At 41.9% G+C, this 26317-nt stretch overlaps 1 protein-coding gene across 2 annotated transcripts in view; it reads right to left on the bottom strand.

Annotated features, from left to right (window-relative positions):
- Positions 1-26317, bottom strand: part of DIP2B (disco interacting protein 2 homolog B) — a 372205-nt gene that overhangs the window by 98307 nt on the left and 247581 nt on the right. For both annotated transcript variants that reach the window (XM_063952252.1, XM_063952253.1), the window contains exons 12-18: positions 20700-20809; positions 15954-16056; positions 15678-15742; positions 14399-14492; positions 5072-5191; positions 4625-4739; positions 2242-2381 (exon numbers count right to left, since the gene is read on the bottom strand). In XM_063952252.1, coding sequence (XP_063808322.1) covers positions 2242-2381; positions 4625-4739; positions 5072-5191; positions 14399-14492; positions 15678-15742; positions 15954-16056; positions 20700-20809 — 747 coding nt within the window. The remainder of the gene's footprint in view (positions 1-2241; positions 2382-4624; positions 4740-5071; positions 5192-14398; positions 14493-15677; positions 15743-15953; positions 16057-20699; positions 20810-26317) is intronic.

Below are 26317 nucleotides of genomic sequence, written 5' to 3'. Positions count from 1 at the left end.
TCTACTTTGGAGAAGGGGCAAATGGATACAGCTATATTTGAAGGCAATCCATACTGAATGGATTTCAAAATGAATCAAGCCTCACCAGCATTTGTCCATTCCACTCTTCAGATTCAAGGTTGAATATATTGCTTCCATGGTGGTCGACAAGCAACAATCTTGACAAAGATCATCTGTTTTCCAGCTAGGACTGATCAAGAGTGATGACAAATGCCAATTTACGAGTCTGGGAGACAATCACTCTTCAGTCCCGGTGACTGTCTTTTACTACAGAGGATTCAAAGCACCCTAATCTACAGAAACAATTTCTTGCACGGAAGGGTCATCAAAATTTACTCTGACAAAACCATAACCATTTAAGTCTAGCAGCATCATGCATTTGGGGTAGCAAAACATTACAAACAAAGCAGTTTTCATCTCCCAGATGAAAAACTGAAAAGACTACTTCCTCAGCAGACAACTAGTGCTGAAAGCTTTGATGTTTCATACCTGGAAGACTTCTTCCTGTTAGCTATCTCGCAACTAGAAGAGTTTGGAGCTTCCATGAAAATAGGGCTCTTCCTAGAACCAAACCTTCAAGTCAACAGAAGAACACGTCTGTGTGTTCTCTGGAAGTTCCAAGGGAGGCTGGCCAACCTCCAAACAGATCAGTGCCTGGTAGAATTCTTTGGTAATGCTTGACAATGGGATTCTGCTTGTCAGCCACCTGGTGTTCGTTGTGTATCTTCACTAAATTTTACATATTTCATAAACCCCAGGGTGCCATGGCACACAGTTTGAGAACCACTGGGCTACAGTATATACATTTACAATAAGACATGATGAAAGTGAAGGGGCCTCATGAAGAACAAACATAAATTTTACATATTTGTGTCGAAAGATACCAGTTTTAGTAAGTAAGGCAATGTGTACCTTAACCTCCGAGCTTCCCTTAGGGAGAGCTTTAGACATTCCATGGTAATACAGTGTCCAGTGGATGTTAAATAGGATTTTTTTACTTACATTAAACCCTTCTCTCACGGTCCGTTGGCAGGAACTTGATGCCTTCCCTTAACCTTTTAAATATGTATTTCAGGTATAGCTTCTTACACTGTTAGGATTGTTGTTGTCATTGCAGAACTTTATTTCTCCTCTCTTGTTCTGTACTCTTGGCCTACCCTTTGTGGCTATAGTAGACAATTACTATGGTCCAAGATATGCGATAGGGTACACAAGAGAAGGAACTTGAGCTTTTTGCCAGTAAATTTAAGACACTAAAGATCTTATCAATACACTTTACACCCCATAGTAATCCAAAGGACTATGAGAAAATTAACATAAATACAAAAATCCCATTTTTAGTCCGTGATGCAGATTATGCCATAAAATGTGATCCCTACTCACAATTCCTTTCTCACAACATTCTACTTTTTTTTTTTTTTTTTAATTGGTGTCTAGGAAATGTGCACATTGCCCCTATGTTTTTAGTACACCTTTCACACCAAAACCCCGGGTCTTATCCAGGGTAGTGAACATGGTTTCACCCCTTTCACACTGAGGCAAGGACCAGGGAAAAAGTTTAGGTCGTGTGATGGTGTGACCAAGGACGACAACCCTGGTCATAACCAGAGTTTTTCGCTGTGGTCTGAAAGGGGGTTCTGGGTAATGTTAAAATGAGCTAATTAAGCACCTTTTAAATATAACCCAGGTCGCGTAACCCAGACCCCCACCACAGTGTATCTAGCTCGGAAACGGGAATAACCCTGGTCTTAATTAGGCTCGTGGACCTTGCACACATAACCCGGGTCGACCTTATCACACTGACACATGGCCCGAGATTACCCGAGCACAAGGCTCGGTGTTAAAGGGGTAAAGTTGCCATGGTGGGAAAAATAATGGAGGTTTTTTTTTTTTCAAGTGACAACATGCACAATGGCATTACTCAACCCTCTACTCACACAGCCGTAACTCCCACCTGCTAATCAAGTAGAGGTGTGGCTAAGTAGCTTATTTTGTGACATATACTGTTCACTGTGGGACTTTTTTACAGCAGTTTTAATATACAGTTTATGTGAAGGACGAGTTCCACTTGTCATCTACAGTAAAAAGGTTAAACTTAATTAGTTGGTAGTAGATAATTGGTCTCCAAAATGGGGATTATAGCAACACAATCAAAATGGCACAGTGAGCCAGTCCTGGATAAAGTAACTAAACAATCACAGCGTTAGAATTACAGTAAAATAATCCCTCCGGTATACTCACCTCCTGGCATTACATGTCCAACATCTTGTACTGTGAGAGCAGAATTTTTGTCTTCTGTGTTCACTCGGATAACACCAAAACTCAAACCATTCATAGACAAAATAGCTCTGCCGGGTAACGGCGCACCAGGGATCCCAGGCCTTAAAAACAAATGACACGTTATATGTATACAGTATATACACATTGCAGATACAGCTGGACTTTGTTTGTTGGCGTATGTATGCCCTGTTTATCAATGAACCACAGTGCCTCTGTCTTGAAGCTGCTCTGAAGTTCATGTGTCACCGGAATTAAAATGCCAACAGACTACGGTGTACTGCTGTACTTTTTTTTTGGGGAGGGCGGAAGGTTTTCAGCAGCAATTGTGAATTCATTTCTCTCATGTACAATTTGTGACTTTACCATTCATTACTTAAATTAACAAGAAACCACCTCTGGATCCCAACCCTCTATTTGTCACATCAATCACTGACAATCCAGAAATGTAATTGAGCACATAAGCACCAGGATAGGGATGGAATATGATGGTGATTAGATATACTGTAACGGTTTGAGGATGGTGCTCCCCAGTTACTGGAGCCTCTAGCAGTATGGATGGTGTAATGGTTAGCATTACTGCCTCACAGCGCTGAGGTCATGGGTTCGATATTCACCATGGCCCTAACTGTGCGGAGTTTGTATATTCTCCCCTTACTTGCGTGGGTTTCCTCCGGGAACTCCGGTTTCCTCCCACAATCCAAAAATACACTGGTAGGTTAATTGGCTCCCAACAAAATTAACCCCAGCGTGAATGTGTGTGCGTGTACATGTGATAGGGAATATAGATTGTAAGCTCCACTGGGGCAGGGACTGATGTGAATGAGCAAATATTCTCTGGAAAGCGCTGCGGAATATGTGTGTGCTATATAAATAACTGGTAATAAATAAATAATACACATAAGCCTATTGTGACTTATGGCTTACTGTTATATAATATACTTTATCATGCGCAGGGCAACCTATCAAGATACAGAAGGCAAGGCAAAGTTGCCTATGAATCTGCCAGGACCCACAACCCCCAGTATAGGAGACCGGTTATGGCTTTTACCAAAGCTGTGTCTGCAGCATGTGGGGAGCAATGACCCCAAGGTTACTCTCAACTACCCAAATATTTGTCTTGAGAAAATGACCACTAAGGGCTGCCCTAACTACAAAGCAGCTACATATGTTACATAGAGCATGACCTCTTAATGACAGCGTGTTCTATATGTTCATGATTAGATCAAATCTACAAGTTGGCCAATCTGTTTGACTAGGATATCATAGTGAAATACAAATGGTGTCAAGTGCATTATATGGGTTAAAAATGAAAATTTATAAAAATATATATTTTTCAACTAAAAACTTTTCATAGTTTCTTTAGCCCAATTAGCGAAACCACTTAAAGCTAGCCAAATATTGAATTGTCTGGTTTTCTCAAACCGGAAAGCCACAAAAGTAAGGTGTGATGGAGATATAGGGAATAGGACAAAGGCAATCTGCATTGTTAGCCAGTATACAGCAATTGTACCAGAGCTGACCGGCAGCGGAGATACATAGTGCAATCCCTGATGACTCATTATCATGTGACAGGATTTCCTGTGACCACAGGGAATGTCCACATGTCTCTCCTAAGCTATACAAAGCAAACACTTAGAATGCTGCATACAGCCAGTGACCGTTCCTGACCTCTTCCCTGGAACCCCAGGCTGTCACTGACATGTCACAAGGAGAAGCATACTGCAACTTGAGTCTGCTCTAGGGCAAGAGGTAAGTGTTCTCTGCAAAACAAACACAGCTTGGAACTTTGGGGGCGAGATTTATCAAAGCCTGGAGAGTGATACGGTACCAACCAATCAGCTCCAAACTGTCATTTTTCCAGCCCAGTCTTTAACACGGTAGTTAGATGCTGATTGGTTGGTAATTTATATTTCTCCAAGCTTTTATAAATCTTATCTTTGGTTACACATCTGGGTTCTAAAATTGTTTGCATCTCAGCTTAGGGTCTGTAACCAAATCCCACAGCACCAAGTTGTGTCACCCAGCAAATGATTGTACTGTACACTAGACAATCTCCATCATTGCTCTAACACATGTTTAGGCTGCATGGATCAATATCTAATTCATCCCGATGTCATGCTAATCAACAATTTGGGGGTAAAATCAGTCCTCACCACAGACATGGTCACCTACAGGCTGTATACATTTACAATAAGACATGATGCAAATGGGAGACATCGTGAAGAACAGACAATATAATGAAAATGTAGCATTTTCAAATAAAGAACATTAGTGCATTTTCATTCACACCAAAACAAGTACCAGATTGTTCTTGTTTAGGCGCTGTGTTAATACCCAACCATACCTTCGAATGGCGACTGTCATGGCCTCTGGAGATGTGGCACATGGGCAAATTGCTTCCGGCTTTAGGCCATAATTTTGAAATAAACTCAAGAAAGCATCACAGGATGAAACCGACCCTGTATGTGACAGGACAAGTGCAATTCAATTTCTGGGCAGATAATTATATTTAACAATCAAGAAAGCACTAAATATGGCAAAAAGCTCAACTCCGGATTGGTCAGTTACCCAACTTGTCAGCGGGGAGTCAAGCTTATTATATGAGTGCTCATTATACCATTCTTTTACAACAAACACTGCCACTCTTACACGCTAAATAACGTTTTACTCGAAAGCTCTAACAAATAAATTCCAGGGAGCGAATAATCAAGTCTCAGCGAGTATTTCTGTTTATTCTTATAATCTACCTCGGTTATCATAATCACAGTACGTAAAATGCCAAGACACTTACATGGATTAGCTCCGTCTGTTACAATAAGCATGCGGAGCGAAGCCAAACTGATATCCTTCTGTTCCCGATGTGCAATCATCGCCCAGTGCAGGTCCCGACATTTCACTACTGCAACCCTGGCTGGGAGACAAGAAACTACAAAGATGTATTCATGGCTTTATCGCTGTACCTAAAGATTATGCTTTTCCTTCTCTGGTTTTTTCTCACAGAATGAAAACCAAGAAGCTGTCAGTATATCAGCAACACAATCGCTGGTTTCCACATTGATTGTAGTAAAAGTGAATCAGTTGTGAGAAAGAAACCAGAGAAATCAAACTGGCAGAGTTCCCTTCTAGATTACAAGGTCATTATGTCACCTGAAAAGTGCTTTGCTCATCACAGTATTTACAAATAAAATAAAAAGATGAAAAATTATAGTGACAACAGTGATCACTGAAAAGTGATTCATATTGTAAATAGATCCCCAGTATTCAGGAGTCACCTTGATTAGGAACACAAATTACAATGCTCCCCTTTAAATGCAGGGGTTAGTGATCTCCTAACTTAGGCCAATGGGTGTTCTGTTCCCAACCAGGAGTATTTTTTCCCCAAAAATATTTTTATTGAAGCATTGCAGATAATATACAATCATGACAAAGAACAAAGTTAAGCTGGATACACATTAGACAATGTGTACCCAGCACGATATTGGCGTCGTCGGGACAAGGCGGGGGTTCCGGCAACGGTAAGTGCATATACATTTGCCGATGCAGACAGAGAAAAGGCAGGAGGGAAGGGGGTATGGAGGTGTGGATCGTTGGGGCGACAGTTACTAGGTCGCCAGTTGTTAGGTCGACCACTATTGGTCGACAGTGACTAGGCAGACACGGTGATTATGTTAATTTTTCTGGGTGTTGTTTTCTTCGTACAGTGACCGGGAACCCCAATTAGTGCACCATGTCCCCTTGCATGGCTCGCCATGCTTCAGCAGGTTACTGTTCCCAATTGTAGTCCACGTGGATCGTAAAGTATGAAAAAGTTTAAAAAATGGAAAATAAACTCATGTCGAGCGTTTCATGTGTCGACCTTTGCCATGTCCTATGTGACTATGTTGACCGAATGCATGTCGACCAATAGTGGTCAACTTAATGAGTGTCGACCTAATTGTTGTCAACCTAAAGACCAGATACCGAAGGGGAGCGGGGGCTATGCAGCATTCGGCAGCATGGCCCTTGCCGGCGACGTCGCCAGATTGAGCTGCATGCAGGTCCGATGGACAATATTGTGACGACGCGCGGGAGCACACACTGTATATTCAACTGAAGTCGAAACTGCCGTCTTGTCGGAAAGGGGTTCCAACCTATTCAATCCCCGGCTTTTTATCTGACAAGTCGGGGAATTTGACTTGTCGGAAAGCACGTGGATCAGCGAAATAGCTGCTGATCCACGTGCTTGTGTCGGAAACGGGGCCAAATCCAACAGGTTTTGGCCTTGTTTCCGACCATCTCAATCCGACGTTAAAAAAAGCGCTTTAAAAAAAGTCGGCTTGAGATGAGGGAGCTGAGAGGACGAGAAGGGGGAGACCAGCCTCCTGCATATGCTGTGCTTTAGCCGCTGCTCTCCCCAGTCTCCCTGCGGCTCTCCCCGCTGGTCTCCCCCCTCTCGTCCTCTCAGCTCCCTCATCTCAATCCAACTTTTTTTTAAAAGTCGGATTGAGATGGTCATTGAATAGCCCTGGTCAGATCCATTCCGACAAATGCATGTCGGAATGGATCCGACTTCAATTGAATATACCCCACAGTGCGTACACAGTCACACTGGACAATTTTAGCGAAGTGTTGTTCCAATCCGTATGAATCTGCCACATCATAAACAAAAATTGTCTAATGTGTACCCAACTTAAGTCTTTTGCAGGAAAGTAACATGAGCCATCCATCCATGTGATATACATAAATCCGTTAAACTAAATACATAAAAGTTTAAAGTTGGCAGTTTAAATAACATACGTTATTACATACATAAAGAAGTCGTAAGACAAATTTGTATAGTTATAGTGCAAGAATACCACAGTGTGTAAACAAATAGGTACACAGAATGGGTGTACAAAAACCAGATCACTAGAGTTAAAAAGAGTAACCACACCAAATAAAAAACAATTTAAAATAAATAATAATGGTAGTCTCCCCTCCCAGAAACCCTACAAAACCCACTGTTCAGACAGGACATTTAAGTCAAGTGCAATAGTTGCTTCTTTAAGGCGTAATAGGTACCAAGAGGTATGATGGAGACAGTGATGAATCTGGCGTCTCATTTCAATGGACAAAGTGGCGATATAGCGCTTACATTTTTTTTTTTTAATTCCACCTTATGTTACCTCCACTCAGTCCATACGAAACAAATAGAAAAGTATTGACCTAAACAAGTATAATGATGGGGAAGATGGGGAAATCTATTCATGCAGTATTGTTTCGCGAGCATCCACGCTAATAGCCAGGAGTAATCGCCTGCCCCCTTTACTTATTCGGGCAGTGGCCGGCAATAGACCAAGTACCGCCCATTCCACAGTGAAAGGGAAGTAATTAACTAGGTGATCTTCAGCATAATACTTGACCTGGAGCCAGAACTTCCTAACCAACGGACAGAGCCAAAAAACGGTGAAATAAATCTGCATTGTCTACCCCACACCTGTGAGTGGAGGAGCGTCCCATAAGGAAATTCCTATGTGGAGAAAGATACGCACGGTGGAAAAATATTACATTTCAGTATACATGGTTGATGGTAACGTCTTACGGGAAACACTCAGTGCAGTTTTCAAATCTGAAGTCAAAAGTGAAGGAAACTGTGGTAACCACTGTATCATTCCCGTGGAGGAAACTGAAGGATCCATATTACCTCGAAGATACAAATAGCGATTGAAAATAGCTTTTTGAAAGGATTGGAGGATTGGCTAAAAGTGTATACACAGGGTTTTGCCAATCATTAGCTGAAAACTGCCGGACTAATAAAAGTAATACAGTGCATCGCCTGTAGAAAAGCCACAGGGTGAGCAGCTAAAGTAGCAGCTTCTGCAAACGTTAATATTTGTTTTGTGTCCCTATTAACCAGACAGCCTATATTAGTAATCCCACCAACTCACCACTTCGTAAATGGGTATGTGGCCTGACCATTATGGAAGTTGAGATTGTCCAAGAGTGGAAGGAATAAGGATTTATGACAATTTAAACCAGCCTTATGATGGATCATATGCCGGAGTTTCCTGTTATTCCACATTAGGGGATTTTCTTTTAGATTTTGAGGCACCTCTTGGTCGTGGAGCTGTAGGAAAGCGATTAGGCTGCCAGTGTCCAGAAAACCCCTCTCGATAGTGGTATTTGCATAATTGTCACAGTTGTGAATCCAATCAGATAGGTACCAGAACATGGCCTCCCGGTTATACATTTGTATATCTGGGAAACCTATCCCACCATTCACTCTGGTTTGCTGCAACTTCAGAAGACTTTTGGTATCTTCCCATGTCAAGTAAACTCTAAATATTTTATCAAGCTGTTGCAAATCTTTAACAGTGACAAATAATGGAAGAGCTTGGATAAGGTACATAAGCCTTGGAAAAGAAATCAGCTTAATTAAGTTAGACCATCCCAAATAAGATAAGGGAAGGAACCTCCAACCCTCCAGCTCATCTGAGATTCCCTTTATAATGTAAGTATAGTTTAGAGAATACAGATTACCTAAACGATGTATACGAACCCCGAGGTATATGAAATGGTCTCTGAGTTCACTTGATTGGGGTATTGCCTACTACCAGGGATTGTATGGGGCATGTCCCTTAGCAAAGTTCCATTGATATTTCAATGTTTACTGAAAACCTTCCCAAATTGCTGAAGTACCTGAAAAATAGGCACCATGGATAAAGGGGTTATTCAGAGTTGATCGCTCGCTAGCTAGTTTTAGCAGCCGTGCAAACGATATGCCGCCGCCCACTGGGGAGTGTACTTTAGCGTAGCAGAAGTGCGAACGCATGTGCAGCCGAGATCTGCAAAAAAAAGATCACTTCAGCCTATTCGTGTCCGGATTTGACGTCATACAGCCGCCCAGCGAACGCCCAGCCACGCCTGCATTTTTTCAGACATGCCTGCGTTTTTGCAAACACTCCCTGAAAACGGTCAGTTGACACCCAGAAACGCCCTCTTCCTGTCAATCTTCTTGCTGCCGTCAGTGCGACTGAAAACTTTGCTACAACCTGTGCACATCCACAACGGCCTTTGTACCCGTACGACGCACGTGTGCATTGAGGCCCATACGCATGCGCAGAAATGCAGATTTTTAGCCGGATCGCAGCGCTGCGAATGGCAGCTAGCGATCAACTCGGAACGACCCCCATAGACGGGTCTGCCAGCTATAACAAATCATCATTGGCAAATGCAGTTAACTTGATTTCTCTAGAAGCAATTAGAATAACCTTAAATGCCGTACATTTTTCTAAAATACGGAACAGTGGATTTATGACTAAATTGAATAAAAGGAGCAAGAGGGGGCAACCCTGTCGGGTTCTTCAGAACATTTCTAGTGAAGCATCCGGATGGCCATTAATCATTAAAGTAGTTAGGGGGACGTATATAATTACCAAACGGCATTACTATAAACGGGGCCAAAATCTTGTTTCTAAAGTATGGTAAATAGATCTGGCCAGAGAACTGTATCGAATTACTTACTTGTGTCCAAACATAAAAGCATATTCTGTATGTTGGTCATACCTGAGGAGGCTGCCACTGCCGCAATAGCTACCCCTATCCCCCTCACAGAATGGCAACCCTAGACAAACCATTTGATAATTGTTAAATAGTCCCAGAAGTATCACTTGTAGGCAATCCGCCAACATCATAACGAGAACTTTGGCGTCCGTATCTAAGAGTCATATTGGTCTGTACGAATCTAAGAAAACTGTGTCTCTCTGGGGTTTGAGGCGCAAAATAGTGGTTGTGTGTGTAAAATGTGGGAAAGGGAACCATTTTTCAATAAATCGTTAAATAAATCCACCAAAACTAGTGCTACTAGCTGCTGCAGGAGCTTGTAAAATTCATTAGAAAGTCTATCTGGAACAGGGAACTCACCCATATGTAGTTCTGATATAGTCGATAGCAGGTGTCAAAGCAGGCAACGAGGCCTCATGGAGCATGCGCTCATGCTTAATGGGATCAAACAGGAGGTCTTGATATAAGGTTGAGTAATAGGTCTCAAATGTGTTAATGATCCCGTCTGTAGAGTTTACAACAGTATTTATGAGAGAATCCCTAAGTGCAGTGATATAGGTTCTCTTACGCCAAGGACAGGACATCTTAACCAATAGGCAACCAACATTATTCCCCCATGTAAAGAATTTATGCTTATTGAAAAGAATGTCTTACTTGGCCTGAGATAACAGATGGTTGTAAAGCATTTGTATTGTATGTATGTACGCCTCAGGGGAGAGCGCAGTAGGATTATCAACGTAAGCAGAAGGAAGTGCCTCAGAGAGAGAATCAAACATAGCTCTTGCCTCCTTCCGCTACCTGGATACATATTCAATAATATGGGACCGCCTTTGATGCCCCCAGAATATTGTTGCAGTGTTCCACGCTGTCATCCAAGTAAATCATCCATTGAGTAATCAGGTAATCCCTAAATTTGTCAGACTTATACAAGTATACTGGGAAGCGCCAAGGCAAGAGCTACTAGTTAAATGTTTCAACGTCAGAGTCATGGATGCCGGGCCATAGTCAGACACCAGTATTGTGTGAATCCCAGTATCTTGCACTGAGGGGACCAATGTGTTAGTTAACTCATGAGGGGCGGTATTAGGAGCACAAATGTTTACCAAGGTCTATTTAGTTCCCCAAATCTCCATGTCCAAGATGAGATACCTGCCACCTGAATCTGCTACAGTAGTTAAAATGCAGTAATGGAACAAATCGTGCGCAGTATGAGGGAAGATACTGAACGTTGGAGACATCTTAAAATATCATATTTGGGCAGAGTGAACTTAGTGAAAATGATTCTAATTCCTAGGCTTTTATACCCATTGCAATCCCTTCCTATTTTACTGTCTAGGAATGCCACGACAGAAATTAACAAAATAATACGTACATTCATTTGGAATGGTAAGCGAGCACAAATTAGCTTGGTGAAATTGCAGCTGCGTCGACACAATGGAGGTGTAAATCTTCCCAATGTGTTGGAATATAGTCACGCCTCCCACATACGTTATTTGAGAGATTGGCTACATGGGGGGAATATGTACTCCAATACGGTCTTAGAGTCTGCCTTCTTGGATGGTGGTAGTATTATCTCCTTCTTGCATTTACACGAGGAAGAGATACCCACTTCGGTTCGAGCGAATCCACTACTGATGTCCACTCGGAAAGTCTGGCACATCCTACGACGTAAATGCTCCCTGAACCCGCATGCGTCCCTTTTCCTCCCCCTAGTCCGCAATACTCGTTTTCAGGACGGAAACGCGAGTCATCCTTTCACTCTCTGGGAAAGGTATGGCATTACTTCTATACGACAAATTACAAGTGGTGAGTCGCGAAAACCACTCACGCTGACACAGGCAGTGGCACTCTTTCCAATATTAAATAGGTTCCCCTTAGCATACCTGCAAGCTCAGCATTACGTGGCTTCTGTTTCTAGATTATTGTCCCCACAGGACTATGACAACTCGTTAGATAAATTGCTACTGACTGGGAACCCCTCTTCCAAGGCGATCTCTACTCATTACTCACTCTTACACACGCCCTTACAATATGCTGACGTGACGACGGGAATGGCGCAATGGACAGGACATTTTCCGTCCCTTACTATGACGAATTTGTTGAAGTATTTTGAATTATCCATCAGGCTGATACCTGCTGCATCCTACACCGAACTCTTTTTAAATGTGTGGCATAGAACATATCTATCGCCACACCGTAGACATCTAATGGGTTTGTTATAAGACTCTTCATGCCCTAGATGTGGTATGCAACGGGCTGAGATATTTCACTGCCTCTGGGAGTGCCCTATAGTCCGGAGATTCTGGGTCCAGATATGGAGATATGTTACCCAACACCTAGTTAATTATTTACCGCTTACCCCTGAATGGGCAATATTTGGTATGATGCTGGAAGGTACTAGGGTGGCACAGGGCGTTAAAAAATTGTTGATGATAATCTCTGCAGCTGCCAAAAAATTTATTTTACAGATGTGGATACAGCCCTCTGCCCCGCCAATGTCACTTTTCCTAGGGAAGCTCTTTCACATTTTCAGAATGGAATGGCTGGAGGCTTCTTTACAAAAGGAAAAGTTTACTATAAAATTTTTCGAAACATGGGAAAGCTATATAGAAACCCTGTCCCACCCTTTGAGGGAACAGGTGTGGAAATGTTTCCACAACACTTTATGGTACGAAACTAGAGTTTATGAACACGACCCCCCAATCTCACTTGTGGCTGGTTAGTTTATTACCACGCTTAATCTAGGGGGAAACATAAAGCCTTACCCTGGGAGAGAGTGGGTGTGGATGTGGGTGTGGGTACGGATCCGGGCTCATTTTGTCTGTTTTCATTATTTGAAAGACACTTTGTTGCGACTTATATATGTATACTGGTCCTAACAGTGGATCACAATGCTACTTTGTCTTTATTGTGTGATAAACCAGTGCTCATGCTATAGATCTTACTAAATGTATATTTCACTATACTTTGATGTACATCTTTGTTATGCTTCAATTGAAATAAAAAAGAATTTGAAAAAAAAAATTAAAAAAAATGCAGTAATGGAGATTTCTGTGGAAAAGAATAGCCATGCCCCTGACCTTTACAGTAACTGGTCACCATGCAATCCCTACAAGGAGGATTAAAAAACTCAGAATAGGTTTCCGCTCTAAAGCTTCTTCTCTTCTGCAATGTATCATTATCTTCATAGTACATACTTTTACAGGATAAGCAAAAAGTCCCAGAATTTGATTGACAGGTTTTAGTCACATACTAGGACTGCTGATTAAGCTGTACAGAGCCGGCCCTAACCAATATGATGCCCTAGGCAAGATTTTGGCCGGTGCCCCCTAGCACCAGCGCTGCTTCTGCCTCTGACCTTGCACCTCTTTCCCAGCACCATCACCCCTCATCCATAGCAGTCCTTATTTTGGGGTTTGTACCCCCTATATTTTAAACAGGAACAGTTAGCACATTTGGTGCACAGCCCAAAAAGGGGTGTGTTTTTGCTGGCAAGGGGCATGGCCACACAATAGTAACCCCAATTCCAATTACGCCACACAGTACTGCAACTTTATTCACATTTGATCATGCGATAGTGTCCATAATTCATATTACATCCCACAGTGGTATCACTTTACCTTATAAACGTTACTCCTCACAGTAGAGCCCCTTATTCACATTACATGACACTGAATTGCTCCTTATTCACATTACACAACACCCTATTGCTCTTTATTCACATTAGACGACACAGTAGTGCCCTTTCTATACGCAACGACACATAGTAGAGCACCTTATACATATAATGCTACACAGTAATGCCCCTAACACATATGAGACACATTATTAATGTCCTTATAAACATAATGTGCCTTAAGCATTATGACAACCTTTATTAATGCCCTTTTACACGTAATGTCCCTTACACATATGTCGCACATTATTAATGCCCTTATACACATAATGACACACATAGTACCCCCTACACATTTGCTGTACATTATTAGTGCCCCTATACACATAATGACACACATACAGCAGTACCCTGTTACACATATGCCGTACATTATTAATGCCCTTATACACATAATGACATACATAGTTCCCCTTACACATATGTTGCACATTATTAATGCATTTTTACATGACACACATAATGCTCCTTACACATATTCCGAACACTACTGCACAATCAACCTACTCGCATGCATACAACACTCACACTGCCACTAACACTGTGACCTCTGCCTCTGCTTGAATACAGATGTGTCCTCATAAATCTTGCCTCAATGCTAACGTCGGGCACTTTTTTTTATGAAAATGCATCTTACTTGCATTGCTATGTAGCTAGGATGCACAAGCGGCTTCTGCTGATTAAAATTATATGCGGCATGCCTATATACTGTGTGAGACTGTGGCTGAATCTGCATACGAAATGCTACACACAGAATAGAGGCATGCCGCATATCATTTTAATCAGCAGAAGCTGCTGATGCCCCTAGGCATAGCAAATGCCCTAGGCAATTGCCTAGTTTGCCTATGCCTATGGCCGGCTCTGAAGCTGTACACATATTAACATTTGCACTGCTACTTTCTGTTCCAGATAGTACATTACCCTTATTTGCATGGACTCTCTGCACCCAAGATAAGGGACACGCTTTCATCACAGAGTACGGAACGCTGATTGTGTGCATCTTGTTTACTACAGTCTGAAAATATACAATATACATTACATCTGAATAATTAAGCATGGGCATTGTTCTAGCATTCAATACTGTATTTTTCTCACACACACTATGACTCGGGATTCACCAACATTTCTTTACAGATTTACATGTACAGACTAGTAGGCGATTCTAAACGCAGCAAGTAAACCAAGTAAGAACACATGGCACATCTATAAAAACTAAAGACAAATAAAGCACAATGAATGGACTGAGGTGTTGAATGTTCTTGATGAAGGAAGCCAATGCGAGGGAACACACCCTTGAAGGCTCCGTCTACCCTCTTATTTTAACTGCAGCTGAGTATTTATTTGCTCATAAGCTAGTAGGGCTACTGAATGAATCTGGTTTAACCTAGGCTAGCAGGCTATTATTTTCTAAGTAACGGTATGTGACAGCAATCAACAGAGATACGTCATACTCTATTTAGATTTGCTGTGCAGCTTATTATTAAGACTGTCACAAACCTCTAGTGTTAATAAGATCCTTCCATATATAAATGTGAATGTTAGTAGTTCTTTATATACTGTGCAATAAATACACCCTACTGTACCCCCCAAATAACAGTGGAAAGGACCACCTTGTATATGCTACTACTACGCTGCTGAGACGGTATATGTTCTACAGATTGCAGAAAGATGCCCCAAGTATTAAACAGGAATTACTAATACCGTGTTCGCACCGATAATGGCGGGGTTGCACCCGGAACTCGTGCACGAGACCTTCCCAGGTGCAACCCGCTTGAGACCCCGTTCAGACTGGCGGCCCCGACACGGCAATATGCCGTGTCGATGACGTCACCGGGTCACATGCGGGGGCGGTGCTTGGAGATCAGATCTACAAGCACCGCCAGCTCCAATAGTGTTGAAGTGTCCCGGGCCGCATCAACCTGGGAACACTTAACACCGTTCACACTTGCGCCTGACCCGGTATTGACCTGGGAATAACCCTTCTTTATTCTCGGGTTGAAATACCGGGTCAGACGACCCGGGAATTTGTCAGGACCCTCGTTCACACTGCACATAAACCCGGATTACTGCGCATTCACGTGCAATAACCCGGATTTTTCAAGGCAGTGTGAACGTGGTATAACAGGTAAGGGTAGGAGTCTAAAGCAATAATGAAAAATCCATATGTTTTCCACAGCATCTTACTCATCTGTGCTCTTACCGTTACTATGCCATGCCATAGACCAGCATCCCTTTTAAAATCCAGGACATTCACCATCGTTTCACCTGAAAAACACAAAATCTTCCATGAACTGCATGTATCAGCTGCTGGTGCTATATACTGCACAGAATGTCAGGCCCACGTTACGGTCTACAGGAGACACAACTGCAGGGTCCAGGATGCACAATAATCAGATGCATATTCAGATAAGAATAAGGGAGCATACTAGCATCACTTACAAGTCTAAAATATACTCTTTATGTTCATTCCACCAACCTTCTGTATAGTTACAGGCTTGGGAAAGCGCTTGACAATGAGAAAGCATTGCAATGCGAGAAACCGTCACCCCCATCACACTTCCTTCCTTACTCGTTTTGTACTGCAATACAATATAGGAGTTAATAATGTTTCAATATCACAGAAATACCAAAATCAAACTAACAGTTTACATGTATCAAACCCAAGCATCTGTCCTCTTATTGGAAGTCTAATACATTTTCATGCTGCAACAGTTTAAAAACCATATGGGTCTATGTGCTAAGTCTTGAAGAAAGATACAGTAGACAGAGATAAAGTACCAGCCAATCAGCTCCCAACTGCCATGTCACAGGATGGGTTTGAAAAATGACAGCTAGGAGCAGATTGGCTGGTACTTTATCTCAATCCACTTTTTATCTCTCCAAGGCTTAGTAAATAAACCCCCTAATCTCAGTTTTCAAAATATAACTCGCACGTATAAACATTTCACTATTCAGTATCTTATGTTGTAATGACCGTTCCATAAATGTTGATATAACACAGTAATATTGTGCCAGTACATTGTTAGGTTTTTGTCATTGTTACTATTATTAAACTTCATGCCTTATCAGTTTCAATACACAACAACTAATTATTAATGGTGTGACTCAAAGGGGTAGTGGAGACCCAGTGTCTTCAAATTATAACAAGTCACCCTAAAACCAATGTCTGTTTAAGATATGCAAAACTAGGTTACACATTAGGATGCATACAAGGCAGCCATGGTCACCACAGAGGCTAGTCTCTTAGCATGCTAGAGATCAATCAATACAGCATTGTGTTGTGAGCAGAAAAACATAACCTACTGGTGCAGCAATGCAATGTGCTGCAGACTGTTGTATCCGTGGGAAACAGAGAACAGCACGGTGTAGCTTCCCGATCAGTGTTAGGGAGTGTATGGGGAGAATGTGTTTATCTGTCAGGTTACTAGTATATGTGCAAGAATTAGCAGAAGACAGATACATTGTTCAATATTTGTCTATTGTATACATATTAGCAGCACTAGAAGTAACCCTATAATGAATCAAGCTGAGGAATGCCACAAATGTTACATCCTCTCTCTGTCCTGACCTACACCATATTATATACATAGTATCACCCACCAAGCATGGTTTTCTGAAGGCTGCTCACACAATGGACTGCTATAAGAGACAGCAGTGGTATCTGTCATTTATATACAGTATGTTGGATAGGGGACGAGCTCCCTTGATTTTTGAATGTAACAATTTACCAAAAGAAAGCCTGTGGTTGGTGTTAACAAGTCTTTCATTTAACATTATCAAAGATTCACAGGTACAGGTATGCTGCATTGTGCCATCAGCCAGCAAGTGTTCATGCTGTTCATGAAATAGTTTATTCTAGGACAGATAGCAACTTTATTATTTTATATATATATATATATATATATATATATATATATTTATTTGTAGAGAAGCGAAGGAGCCGGCGCTTAGGTACTGTTTGCGGTACTAATTTTACAAAATGACATAAAAACACCTAAAAGTATCATATAACACTTCTCAATTTTTCTTTGAGTGGCAGCTTATGAAACAGAAATTTGTGTTTGTTAGACACATAAAAGTGAATATAAGAAGAGGAGAACACAAGCGCCAAAATGTGTTTTTAAATTATATAAAAAAAGGTGAACACGGATAAGTGAGGTGGTAGATTTGGCTTAATCACTTATCTGATAGATCTGCAATGATCTGTCATCCTTCATTTGGATTTCAGTACATGGAAATAAAAGAGCAAAACATAGTGTGTATCATTCATAAAACATATCGCATAAACACTGTCTGAGTCAGAGCGGCATCATTAGGGATTTGGCAAGTTCCCACTAGTAAAAACTTCTTGGCCACATCAGTGTAAAATTTAAAAACATAAATTTAATACAATAACATAAGAATGGCTAGATAACACACGTACAAGAAATAAAAACATATAAAGCTTATCTGTCCATAAATTGGATATCTGCAAAGCGCCCCGACGCGTTTCGTCCGTCAGTGTTTGGACTTCATCAAGGGAATAACATCAGTGAGTCTGGAGGTCCTATTTATACCGGAGAGGGGTGATTTCTAATGTCCATTAATTATGACCTCACTTCCTGTACTCCTGAGTTAATAGAAGATAAACTTAACATAAGTAATTCATCCAGTAGTGAAATTTATATTTAGATCCAGAGTGAATATATGCTTAACTATCATGTGAAAAATGTGAAAATTGTGTAGTGCAAGTTACAGAAGCTTCACCGCGTGAAAAGACGGCGGTGGAACGCATTTGGAACGCACCGTCGTGACTGACCACGGTGGAACGCACCGCCATTTTAGAAAAATTCCGCCTGCCGCAAATCAAGTTGCTTGCGGCGGTTGGGATAAGATAGACAAATAACATGTCTAGTAACCTGTGTTGTAGCGACGTGGGGGTTTAACACGGTGAACCCAGGGATGGAAAACAAGTGATTGGTAGTGGATAGCGGTGAAACGCACCGCCATATTGGTGACGTCACTTCCCTCGTAAACAAGGAAGTGCTAAAGCGTGTTAAGTTGTGAAATAATAGTGCATTATGGCGGTATATATAACTATAGGTTTATAGGTACGGGATATCAGGTGGGGTGTGGTGATCTATTGTTGATTGGGAAATAAATTTGTGATTGGGATGCTAAATGTGATCCGCGGTGGAACGCACCGCCATATTTGGGAGGGCTGCAGTGGAACGCAAAAGGTGCCTAGAAAAACTGGAAGTATTAATCATATAAGTGCTGACGAGTAATGATATGTCCGTTCATCCAATGAGGAAGGTCATGTTGAGAACCAAACATCGATCCAGTCCTATTTAATACGGATATGTCCATAATCTTTTGTAAAACATTCACTTTAGGAGGCTGTTTTCTTGATTTGAGGATAGCTGGATCATTTTGGGCTGAAAGAGAATGTATATATATATATATATATATATATACATATACATATACATATATATACCCATATTTGCAAGTTTGGCAGAGTCAAATTTTGAATATATATTGATGATATATAAAAATGTAATTATAAAGATATATAATATACAACAGAAAAAAGAAAAAGGGGATAAACACGTTCTGAGGGAAAATATACTAGTGAAAGGGTGTGATATGATGATACTTTAGAGAAAAGGAGCAATTTCGAAGGCTTCGTTGAGCCCTAGTGGTGAGAGAGTTTTCAGTTCATAAATCCAAAACATTTCACGTTTTGATAATTTGTTACATCCTTAATATATATTCAAAATTTGACTCTGCCAAACTTGCAAATATGGGTATATATATATATATATATATATATACACATTCTCTTTCAGCCCAAAATGATCCAGCTATCCTCAAATCAAGAAAACAGCCTCCTAAAGTGAATGTTTTACAAAAGATTATGGACATATCCGTATTAAATAGGACTGGATCGATGTTTGGTTCTCAACATGACCTTCCTCATTGGATGAACGGACATATCATTACTCGTCAGCACTTATATGATTAATACTTCCAGTTTTTCTAGGCACCTTTTGCGTTCCACTGCAGCCCTCCCAAATATGGCGGTGCGTTCCACCGCGGATCACATTTATTATCCCAATCACAAATTTATTTCCCAATCAACAATAGATCACCACACCCCACCTGATATCCCGTACCTATAAACCTATAGTTATATATACCGCACATATGCACTATTATTTCACAACTTAACACGCTTTAGCACTTCCTTGTTTACGAGGGAAGTGACGTCACCAATATGGCGGTGCGTTTCACCGCTATCCACTACCAATCACTTGTTTTCCATCCCTGGGTTCACAGTGTTAAACCCCCACGTCGCTACAACACAGGTTACTAGACATGTTATTTGTCTATCTTATCCCAACTGCCGCAAGCAACTTGATTTGCGGCAGGCGGAATTTTTCTAAAATGGCGGTGCGTTCCACCGCGGTCAGTCACGACGGTGCGTTCCAAATGCGTTCCACCGCCGTCTTTTCACGCTGTGAAGCTTCTGTAACTTGCACTACACAATTTTCACATTTTTCACATGATAGTTAAGCATATATTCACTCTGGATCTAAATATAAATTTCACTACTGGATGAATTACTTATGTTAAGTTTATCTTCTATTAACTCAGGAGTACAGGAAGTGAGGTCATAATTAATGGACATTAGAAATCACCCCTCTCCTGTATAAATAGGACCTCCAGACTCACTGATGTTATTCCCTTGATGAAGTCCAAACACTGACGGACGAAACGCGTCGGGACGCTTTGCAGATATCCAATTTATGGACAGATAAGCTTTATATGTTTTTATTTCTTGTACGTGTGTTATCTAGCCATTCTTATGTTATTGTATTAAATTTATGTTTTTAAATTTTACACTGATGTGGCTAAGAAGTTTTTACTAGTGGGAACTTGCCAAATCCCTAATGATGCCGCTCTGACTCAGACAGTGTTTATGCGATATGTTTTATGAATGGTACACACTATGTTTTGCTCTTTTATTTCCATGTACTGAAATCCAAATGAAGGATGACAGATCATTGCAGATCTAAATCAGATAAGTGATTAAGCCAAATCTACCACCTCACTTATTCGTGTTCACCTTTTTTTATATAATTTAAAAACACATTTTGGCGCTTGTGTTCTCCTCTTCTTATATATATTTATTTATTGACAATTGCTAAGTGCTAATAAATATCTAATCTAAGAATACCTCAATGTAGGCCGGTTCTGTACCAGCAGCTGTTATATGCGGCTGCCAATCCTTCGGTGCCTTGGACAGATATCTGGAGTCGGTCACAACCCACTTGAGTTTTGGCCACCCTAGAAAAACACAGCATGTTACATACTGAGCCCCAGCAATCCAGAAAAAGCAAGCAACTTGTATGATGCAGTCAACGGGGAAAGTCTATGAATTATTTATTAATTATGAAAAGAAAAGGGAAGAATGGATTTTTTTAGAATGACCTCAAAACACATGTATGTATCACTGCATCATTTCCTGGATGCATTTGTTCTTCTGGAAAAGACCATTAATTTTTTGTTATTTAAAAGTAATAGAGACAAATTTTTATAAATTTATTTTCATGTCCTTGAAATAGGTTTATTATCTATAGAGAATTGGATATTATTTAGTTTGTCCAGAGGCAGCTACAAATATTCTGTGTTTTGGGGACATCTCTTTGAATGGACATTTTAATTTGTCCCCAGGATTGTGGTTGTATGAACTCCATAATCTATGATGTGAAAGAATCATTTTCTGTCCTGCATTACATGGACAGAACACTACATCATACAGTAGCAAATTATATAGGGGTCATGGTGGGTTAGCCCCATGCATACTCAGAAGAGTAGAATGGCGGCATATTCTAATCTTTGGAGAGTGCATGGGGCTGGCACATGCACAGTACTCTGATGGGATAGTGGGTGCAGGCGGCGGCAATATATGGGATGTAATTGGCATCCCGTCGGTTAGGATGCCGACACCACTGAGAAACTGGACACTAAGCATCCCAAATGCAAGTATGCCACATGGGGGTGGGGTAGGATTAGGGTTAGGATGCGGGTGGGGAGGGTTAGCATACTTACTAAAAAGTGTCTGATTCTGACAGTCGGGATGCTGCTGTCTGTATTCTGACCGCCGGCATCCTCACGGTCAGGATCCCATACTCAACCCCAATATACTACAGCTATTCCATAACCTATAACTGCTGTACCTACTGCAATGGTGGTAGTTCAGCCAGTATTTATAAGTAATAAGTTGACATAGACCCTGAGTAGGTAATAAAGTAGGAAAAAGCAAGTAAATTTGCACCTGGACAAACCACTGCAAGGGGAGCAAACATATACTATTTTTGCATGAAGGATAAGTACGGTCTGCTTTTGTATGTAGCCCACAAAAACTGGGCAGCTTTATAGTTTCATAGCAATAGAGATTGGAGTTTGGGCACACCTCTCTCTACACGTCATATTACATCTGCCCCATCTCCAGTGTAACATGGTTTTACCAAGGTGCAGTTACTTGTTCATTCTTACTTTATTTCTAACTCAGAATCAGGCCCATAGATCAATAAAAAAGTCACTTTCATAATATGCACGACATGTAGCAATGTTTTACTTACATCTTCCAACTAAATCAGCATTCCATATTAGTAAAGATATAAAATAATAAATTACACTGTGCGAAGATTGTACAAAACCTTTTTTTTTTTTTTTTTATATAAAGAATATAAACAGACATTTTTACAACCATGAAACAGTTGTCATGAAATATGGTGTATAAATGTGTAGCTGTTCTAGAAGATACATTTTTTATGACAATTTTATATTCCTCCACTTTTATTTACCGTCCAAGCTAGAAATTATTTATTTTGACTTTCAAGAGTTTCAAGATGCATTTTACCTCAAAGGAAAACTAAACTCTCTTCTGAGTATCTCAGCTGTAAAGCATACAGTGTTTTTGATAAATATGAGGGGAAGAAAGAAGATTAGCATGTTCACTGATTCCTACTCTCTGTGCAGCTGTTGCCATTTTCAGAAGGGGAGGGGTAACATGGATTGAGGGGGGCGTCAAGTTCGACATTTGCCATTTCATGACCTAATTACAATCATAGTGTGGGAGATGGTGAAAAAACTGAAAAAGGCCAATACTCTAATATACTCCACTAGTATCAATGCAATGGGCAAGAGAGCCATGCAGTCTTTCCCAATGACTGTAGCCCCCGACTCCTGAGCATGCTTTGTGGACATTTCAAGTTAAGCTCTCAGCCAATATGCAGGACTACAGGGAAGTTGGGTAGAATAGCCTTAAGCACAGGAAATAAATTACTGAGCATTTGTAAGTATTCAAAATATTTATTTTACCATTTGATAATTTTCTATAGAAAAATAATAATTGAAAACCACAGATGTATCCTCTTACACCTAGCTTCAATCCGCCATGCAGCCTGAGATACCTGGCGCACGTGAGCCGGGTTGAGAGGCGTAATGTAGCAACCTTTACTTTAAATATGCATCTTAGAAACGCAACTCAATCTGTAAGAGACATACTGTACCGGGCTGCGACTCTGCACAGGAGATAATTAGATTTAAATCTGTACAAAGTCACAGATGAACAGAATTTGGCATGAAAAAGAGCAGCATCTGTGCATTGTAGTACCTCGCATACAATTTAGACTCATTTACACAGATGTACAAGTGTTAAGCAGTGCAGTCTCATGAAACCGTTTTGTCGCATCCCATTACAACTAAGATGCATATTTGCGTGAAAAGGATGCTCGCTGCAAGCAGAGTCACACAGGACCTGGTGCGCGGATGAGGTTTGTTTGGCGCTACTATAGCAATAGTGTACGAGGACACACAGGGGCATAGTCGGAAAGGAAGGGACAGTGTGCAGTCTCCATCCGGAACACTTCCTCTCTGGGTGTGGATTATTTGATCTACACTAAAATGGACTACCACTAATGGCAGACATGCATTAGGTCGACAGGGTCAAAAGGTCGACATAGAATAAGTAAACAGCAGGAAAGGCCGACAGGGTCAATTGGTCGATAGGGTCAAAAGGTCAACATGGAAATGGGCGACAAAAAAAAAATAAGAATTTACTTACCGATAATTCTATTTCTCGTAGTCCGTAGTGGATGCTGGGGACTCCGTAAGGACCATGGGGAATAGCGGCTCCGCAGGAGACTGGGCACAAAAGTAAAGCTTTAGAACTATCTGGTGTGCACTGGCTCCTCCCCCTATGACCCCCCTCCAAGCCTCAGTTAGGATACTGTGCCCGGACGAGCGTACACAATAAGGAAGGATTTTGAATCCCGGGTAAGACTCATACCAGCCACACCAATCACACCATATAACTTGTGATCTAAACCCAGTTAACAGCATGATAACAGAGGAGCCTCTAGAAAAGATGGCTCACTACAGCAATAACCCGATTTTTTGGTAACAATAACTATGTACCAGTATTGCAGACAATCCGCACTTGGGATGGGCGCCCAGCATCCACTACAGACTACGAGAAATAGAATTATCGGTAAGTAAATTCTTATTTTCTCTAACGTCCTAAGTGGATGCTGGGGACTCCGTAAGGACCATGGGGATTATACCAAAGCTCCCAAACGGGCGGGAGAGTGCGGATGACTCTGCAGCACCAAATGAGAGAACTCCAGGTCCTCCTCAGCCAGGGTATCAAATTTGTAGAATTTTACAAACGTATTTGCTCCTGACCAAGTAGCTGCTCGGCAAAGTTGTAAAGCCGAGACCCCTCGGGCAGCCGCCCAAGATGAGCCCACCTTCCTTGTGGAATGGGCTTTTACAGATTTTGGCTGTGGCAGGCCTGCCACAGAATGTGCAAGCTGAATTGTACTACAAATCCAACGAGCAATAGTCTGCTTAGAAGCAGGAGCACCCAGCTTGTTGGGTGCATACAGAATAAACAACGAGTCAGATTTTCTGACTCCAGCCGTCCTGGAAACCTATATTTCCAGGGCTCTGACAACGTCTAGCAACTTGGAGTCCTCCAAGTCCCTAGTAGCCGCAGGCACCACAATAGGTTTATTCAGGTGAAACGCTGAAAACCACCTTAGGGAGAAACTGAGGACAAGTCCTCAATTCCGCCCTGTCCGAATGGAAAATCAGATGAGGGCTTTTACAGGATAAAGCCGCCAATTCTGACACGCACCTGGCCCAGGCCAGGGCCAACAGCATGACCACTTTCCATGTGAGATATTTTAACTCCACATATTTAAGTGGTTCAAACCAATGTGACTTTTGGAACCCCAAAACTACATTTAGATCCCAAGGTGCCACTGGAGGCGCAAAAGGAGGCTGTATATACAGTACCCCTTTCACAAACGTCTGAACTTCAGGGACTGAAGCTAGTTCTTTTTGGAAGAAAATTGACAGGGCCGAAATTTGAACCTTAATGGACCCCCAATTCAGGCCCATAGACACTCCTGTTTGCAGGAAATGTAGGAATCGACCTAGTTGAAAAATTCCTCCGTCGGGGCCTTACTGGCCTCGCACCACGCAACATATTTTCGCCAAATGCGGTGATAATGTTTTGCGGTTATATCTTTCCTGGCTTTGATCAGGATAGGAATGACTTCATCCGGAATGCCTTTCTCCTTCAGGATCCGGCGTTCAACCGCCATGCCGTCAAACGCAGCCGCGGTAAGTCTTGGAACAGACAGGGTCCTTGCTGGAGCAGGTCCCTTCTTAGAGGTAGAGGCCACGGATTCTCCGTGAGCATCTCTTGAAGTTCCGGTTACCAAGTCCTTCTTGGCCAATCCGGAGCCACGAATATAGTGCTTACTCCTCTCCATCTTATAATTCTCAGTACCTTGGGTATGAGAGGCAGAGGAGGGAACACATACACTGACTGGTACACCCACTGTGTTACCAGAGCGTCCACAGCTAGTGCCTGAGGGTCCCTTGACCTGGCGCAATACTTGTCGAGTTTTATAAACATGTGGAAGACTTCTGGGTGAAGTCCCCACTCTCCCGGGTGGAGGTCGTGTCTGCTGAGGAAGTCTGCTTCCCAGTTGTCCACTCCCGGAATGAATACTGCTGACAGTGCTATCACATGATTTTCCGCCCAGCGAAGAATCCTTGCAGCTTCTGCCATTGCCCCCCTGCTTCTTGTGTCACCCTGTCTGTTTACGTGGGTGACTGCCGTGATGTTGTCCGAATGGATCAACTCCGGGTGACCTTGAAGCAGAGGTCTTGCTGAGCTTAGAGCATTGTAAATGGCCCTTAGCTTCAGGATATTTATGTGAAGTGATATCTCCAGGCTTGACCATAAGCTCTGGAAATTACTTCCCTGTGTGACTGCTCCCCAGCCTCGCAGGCTGGCATCCGTGGTCACCAGGACCCAGTCCTGAATGTGCGGCCCTCTAGAAGATGAGCACTCTGCAACCACCACAGGAGAGACACCCTTGTGCTTGGTGACAGGGTTATCCGCTGATGCATCTGAAGATGCGACCCGGACCATTTGTCCAGCAGGTCCCACTGGAAAGTTCTCGCGTGGAATCTGCCGAATGGGATTGCTTCGTAGGAAGCCATTATTTTTCCCAGAACCATCTCATTGATGTACTGAGACTTGGCTCGGTTATAGGAGGTTCCGGACTAGCTCGGATAACTGCCTGACTTTCTCCTCCGGGAGAAACACCTTTTTCTGGACTGTGTCCAGGATCATCCCTAGGAACAGAAGACGAGTCGTCGGAATCAGCTGCGATTTTGGAATATTGAGAATCCAATCGTGCTGCCGCAACACTACCTGAGATAGTGCTACACCGACCTCCAACTGTTCCCTGGATCTTACCCTTATCA

Source organism: Pseudophryne corroboree, chromosome 2 (assembly GCF_028390025.1).
Source record: "Pseudophryne corroboree isolate aPseCor3 chromosome 2, aPseCor3.hap2, whole genome shotgun sequence".
NCBI lineage: Eukaryota > Metazoa > Chordata > Amphibia > Anura > Myobatrachidae > Pseudophryne > Pseudophryne corroboree.
Note: the sequence above shows the minus strand (reverse complement) of the source record. Positions and strands in the feature narration are given on the sequence as shown.